The sequence below is a fragment of the Myxine glutinosa genome, chromosome 11 (genome assembly GCF_964187855.1).
Source record: "Myxine glutinosa chromosome 11, kmMyxGlut1.1, whole genome shotgun sequence".
In the NCBI taxonomy this organism is placed as follows: Eukaryota; Metazoa; Chordata; class Myxini; order Myxiniformes; family Myxinidae; genus Myxine; species Myxine glutinosa.
In genome coordinates this window covers 80,326,005-80,331,932 of record NC_136271.1, presented here as the reverse complement: position 1 = coordinate 80,331,932, position 5,928 = coordinate 80,326,005, and the positions used below count along the sequence as shown (strand labels likewise).

General features: G+C 40.8%; 1 protein-coding gene across 1 annotated transcript; it reads left to right on the top strand.

Moving 5' to 3' along the window:
* Positions 1-3,334: 3,334 nt before the first annotated feature.
* Positions 3,335-4,728, top strand: ABRA (actin binding Rho activating protein). The gene has a single exon (XM_068097117.2). The coding sequence runs from the start codon at positions 3,462-3,464 to the stop codon at positions 4,620-4,622; it is 1,161 nt and encodes a 386-aa protein (XP_067953218.2). The 5' UTR covers positions 3,335-3,461; the 3' UTR covers positions 4,623-4,728.
* Positions 4,729-5,928: the final 1,200 nt, after the last annotated feature.

Here is a 5,928-nt window from a genome sequence, read left to right as displayed (position 1 = left end):
TCAAATGTGGTTTTTGTTTCTTTCAAAGGTCACATTAACAAAATCTCGAATAATTTCAACATAATTCCAATGAACTTTTGGTTCTCAGTCATCTTGAAAAGTAAGTTCACCCCCACAAAAAAATATTCCATATTAAATGCCAAGTCTGTAAATACACCAAGCCCTCGATTTGTGTCGACATCCATTTCTAAGCTTTCATACACTCACAATCACTCCTTTGTCTACCTTTTATTTAATCCATGGAACCACTTCCCCCTGACACTCCAATCCTAACCTGTACTCCAATTATCCAAGACGTGCCCAACCACCATTTATATTTTTGGACTTTTCATCACATTTTCTTTTCTGAACACGTTTTCCTGTTTCCCATTTATTTACAATTATTTATTTTCCCATTTATTTTGATGATTTCCCCATTTATTTTCCATGTTTCCCATTTATTGTCCCATTAATTTATTTATGTTTTCCTGTTTCACATTTATTTACATTTTCATTTATAATGTTCCCATTTATTTTTCCCATTTATTTACATTTTCCTGTTTCACATTTATTTACATTTTCATTTATGTTCCCATTTATTTTTCCCATTAATTTACCATTTATTTACGTTTTCCTGTTTCCCATTTATTTACATTTTCATTTATAATATTCCCATTTATTTTTCCCATTAATTTACCATTTATGTACGTTTTCCTGTTTCCCATTTATTTACATTTTCATTTATAATGTTCCCATTTATTTTTCCCATTTATTTACCATTTATTTACGTTTTCCTGTTTCACATTTATTTACATTTTCATTTATAATATTCCCATTTATTTACGTTTTCCTGTTTCCCATTTATTTTCATTTATAATGTTCCCATTTATTTTTCCCATTTATTTACCATTTATTTACATTTTCCTGTTTCCCATTTATTTACATTTTCATTTATAATGTTCCCATTTATTTTTCCCATTTATTTACCATTTATTTACGTTTTCCTGTTTCACATTTATTTACATTTTCATTTATGTTCCCATTTATTTTTCCCATTAATTTACCATTTATTTACGTTTTCCTGTTTCCCATTTATTTTCCCAAATAAATATTGCCCATATTTATTTGTTCATGACATGAACCTTCGATGCTTTATCATTCATATCTTCGATCCAACAGCCATCTCAACTACAAACCACACCGAAGACAAAAACATTGAAAGAAGCAGACAAGAGAAAGGCAACAAACAGGTCATGACATAATCAACAGTCGTAAATTATAAAAAGTATGGAAAAAAAAAAAATCTGATTATTGATTCTCACCCCTGGATCCATCTGTAATAGTTTATCTCACTACCACACGTTGGTAGATAAACAGGAGTAATGTGACACTATTCTACTTTCAGTGCAAGTTAACTGGTCGATTGTGTTCTGTCGACTCAGCCCCTCTGGTGCCATTGCGAATGGAATAAAATGCACACGCAGGATGAGAGGATTCATTACCACCTTCACCGAAGGTGGGTAGAGGTTAATGTCTTACAACCCGTCTGTCTGTAAAGAAGATATCTCAAAAAGTTATGGACGGATTCAGACCGGGGGGGGGGGGGGGGGGGGGGAGTCCGGTCCACACTCATGGTCTCACGTTACCAGTTTATTTCGGTCGATGAAGGTTTCAACTCCATTGACATTCTTTTTGCAGGAGTTGACGGAGAGGGAGTGCGAACGCTTCCGGACCAGGCTCGCAGATACCACTGACACCACTCACGGAAAGTAATGAGCCAGCACTACCCTAAGACCTCATAAGGATATGTATGACCTTTTGTGCTGCAAATACTGTTTCCTGTGAAACGTCATCGATAAATCAGGTGGTTGGAATGGAATGGAAAATCTCTCGGGATGGGGGTACCTGGGAAGGAGGGAGTGGGGGACGTAGTACTTGTAGTTGGTTGTGGACCTCAACTCTCCCGGTTTGGCAAGACTTATACAGAAGATTTAGAATCGTCCTATAATTAAAATACATGTTGTTCCCACTCCAGCTCACTGTGCCAACAGAGTCAAAAGGTCAAGTAAGGAATTCCAGAGGCTCAACATCAGGGCTGATAAACCGCATTGACAAAAAAAAATTCAGGACAGGATGAAGTTGGGCTATTTAAAGCATCCGCCACCAAAGGTGCATGGAGGTTATGTTTTCACCCCTGTCTGTCTGTTTGCCTGTCAGTGAACAAGATATCTCAAAAAGTTGTCGACGGATTCGGACGAAATTTGGCAGAGAGGTAGTGTATGTGACAAGGATGAAATGATTAGATTTTGGTGAAGATCCGGATTCGGATCCGGCTAGTAGAATTTTTCAAGTGATTCTTCACCGTTGGAAGATAGGGCCAAAAATGACATATAGCAGGATATCTCAAAAAGTTGTGGACGGATTCGGACAAAACTTGGACAGGTTGGGTGTATGACAAGGACGAATTGGTTAGATTTTGGTGAAGATCTGAATATGGATTCCGATACGAGAATTATTTAATTATTACGTGATTCTTCACCATTGAGGGATTGGGCGAAAAGCGATATACAACACGATATCTCAAAAAGTTATGGACGAATTATGACTAAACTTGGTGGACCAGTTGGTTCGGTGACAAGAACAAGCTGATTCGATTTTGGTTCAGGTCCAAATCCAGATCCGGCCTATCAGTGGGATCCAAAACGTAAACTGTTCAGCCTGGTGGAAGTATGTGCTCTTCCGAGTACCGTTCTAGTTGGTCATGTTTCATTCCACAGGGTGTCCACAAAGTCACGCATCATTGGAAATTATTTAATTGATTATTTATCAAATTAAATTAAATTATTTAATTCAACAACTAGCCTGGATATGTTGAAGAACATCAGAGAAACCTGCTTTTCCCTTTACAAACATGTTTTGAGATTGGTGGGACACATTTCGAACAAATGATGTAGCCAACCTTATAAATAAATGCTTTGCCTATGATACGCGACTTTGTGGACACCCTGTAGTTAATAAAGTTAATTAGAATAGAGTAATACATATATTTTATAAATCCCAGAAAAAAGAACCTTTTCAAAAGGGAAATGCAGAAATAATTGCTGCATTTAACCACATGGTGTACATTAAACGAAGTACAATGAACTCAGTGCGTTTATGTTTATTTTGCTATCTGTACAATGTTTATTAATACTTGCCCGGCAGCCAGTATACTCTTGCCACGAAGGTTTGAGGTTAAGCAAACACTTTATACTCCTTCCACCGCAGCAACTCGAGCTGGAACTTTCCATCTGTACACCAATGACCCCCAAACCCTCCTCCTCTTTTCTCAAGCACGCAAATATGCTGCCTCCCACCACTTCTCCTACCCCACCCACTTTGAGCCAATTTTATCTTCCAGTGATGAGGCTACAGCAAAGAATATTTAAATGTGACAACAGGGTGTTGGGTGGTAGTGTTGGGTGGACAAACACCCAAAGACCATGGGCGAGCAGCAAGGAGAGATAAAGCGGACAACGCAGGACACGATCCGAAAAATCCGGTGTATCAGTTTGGTGAACGGACTTACCAAGGGGTGGCAAAGATGGGCAAAAGAGCACTCTGGTAAGCAAGCAGCAGCGCCATCTGGTTGGACTCCAGAGGAGCCCCATGATGATGTCTCCACTGTTCGGGATCAACAACTCGTTTCGGACACGAGTGAAGCACCGGATGTGCATGTGGAGGATATGATGTCCGAACAATGCTCGATCATCCGTTGCTCCACAAACAGTATCAAAGTACAGGCTGCAAATGTGGCGGTTAAAAGCCGTGACCGAGATGTGGTTGGATTTTTGGCGAGTAGGTTTGAACAGTCTGAAGATCTGGGTGAAACGGAAAGCCCAGTAAAGGACAGACTCTCTCTCCTAACTTCAAATCAATCACCCACAAGGCGGAGGAGGTGCTCAGGCATTGTGTCCGAGTTGGCCCGTGGATGGAAAGAGATGGAGACGGACGAATGGGACAGCGGTGTGGGATCTCTTGACTCCATCCATCAAGATAGCCTTGACGTGGATGGTGAAGATCCAGCTGCACAAGAAAAGAACATCGACAACATGGAAGACAAAAGCGAGAATGCCACGCGGGATTGGAAGATCAAAGTTTCAGAACCAGCAGTCTTCATCAAAAGACCATCATTGCAAGCAGGCCACGCCTGGAAAAGTCGAAGGCCTCACTGCAGTCATGTAGGTGGCCTCAAGAATATTTGGCAAAAGCGGTCAGACGAACACACAGACAGTCAAAAACTTAACCCCTTCAGCAAGGATTTTGACTACGATTATGCAATGTCCACAAGACTGCAAAAAGGCCAGGAGGGGTATGGAAGTCCAGCTGAAGGAACCATGACAGCAGAACGTGGTAAAAGAGCGTCCAGGCATATCAAGCGTGAGATGGAGGACCTGTGTCTCATAATCGCCAGCATGGGTGAGCGGGGACCTAACAACACTGTGGAGATCACATTTGGACGTCTCTTCGAGCGCTACGTTCGTATTTCGGACAAGGTCGTTGGGATCCTGCTGAGGGCACGGAAGCATGGAATGGTGGGGTTCGAGGGAGAAATGTTGTGGCAAGGAAGAGACGATGATACAATGATTACTTTGATACAATAATGACGTCTTGCTTTTACTCAAATGGATCACAATATTGAAATGCTCATCGTGTATTTATTGTCAATCGGACATGTTCCTATTTAATAAATTTCACCATTACAATTTCCTACAATTATCTTCTATATATATAAAATAAAGTTTATGTTTGTTTGTTTGCACGCGCTAATCTCCTTAACGGTGAAGGATAGGAGGAAACCTCTGAAACAAAAAATGTCGGGACGGGCCCCGGGAAGGTTTTAGGCTAGGTGGCGAGGCTGGTCGAGGCCGTTTCGGCCGGACTGGGCCCATTTCGCAATTAAAAGCTGAGCTGAATTATAGTAGTCAATCTTCTACGGCCGTGAGTAAAAGCTGAACTATAGTGGTAAATTCATTCAAAAAGAACTAAAAATGCCGGGACGGGCTCCGGGAAGGTTTTAGGTGAGGTGGCGAGGCCGGTCGAAGCCGCCTCGGCCGGGCTGGGCCCATTTCGCAATTAAAAGCTGAGCCGAATTATAGTAGTCAATCTTCTACGGCCGCTGGTAAAAGCTGAATTATAGTAGTAAATTCATTCAAAAAGAACCCGAGCAACACCGGGTGCATTCGGCTAGTCCTATATAATTTATCAGAATATGTGCTTATAAATTATTGTAAATATGGACGATAATGTGGTCACGGTGTCTCACACACAAACACGGGGGTGGGGGAATCTCACACACACGGGGGAGTAGGACGGAGGACGGACGAGACACAGACACACAGACACACACACACACACACACAGACACACACACACAGACACACACACACACACACACACACACACACACACACACACACACACCACACACACACACCTGTAGCTACGAAACGCATTTTCTTTGGGCGGTGTACAATTGCTCCGAACGAAACAGGCATTACCTGGTTTCATTTGCTTGAGTTGTAATCAAAATGTACCTTTGTTTCTTCAAAAAGTAATTCATGATCGAAGACGTGTTTTAAAATGCACATCCGATCATCCAGACATACAGAGCATACAGAGGCCGATTGAGCCCATGACTCTGCTTCATTTTTAAACTTGGATGTATCGATAACTTTTCGCTTTACAAAGTAAAAATAGATTAAAACCAAACATTATTAATAAATATTGTATTCCATCGTTAGTTTACATTATTATGTACATTTTTGAAGTACTGTATTGTTTAATTCCACGGTTGGAAAAGAGTTGACTTACTTCAAACAAACTGTGTATACACACCCCAGGGATATGGAAAAATATAATTAGACTTCGGATCGATCCCAAACTTCAGTATTCAGTCGCTGTATTTTT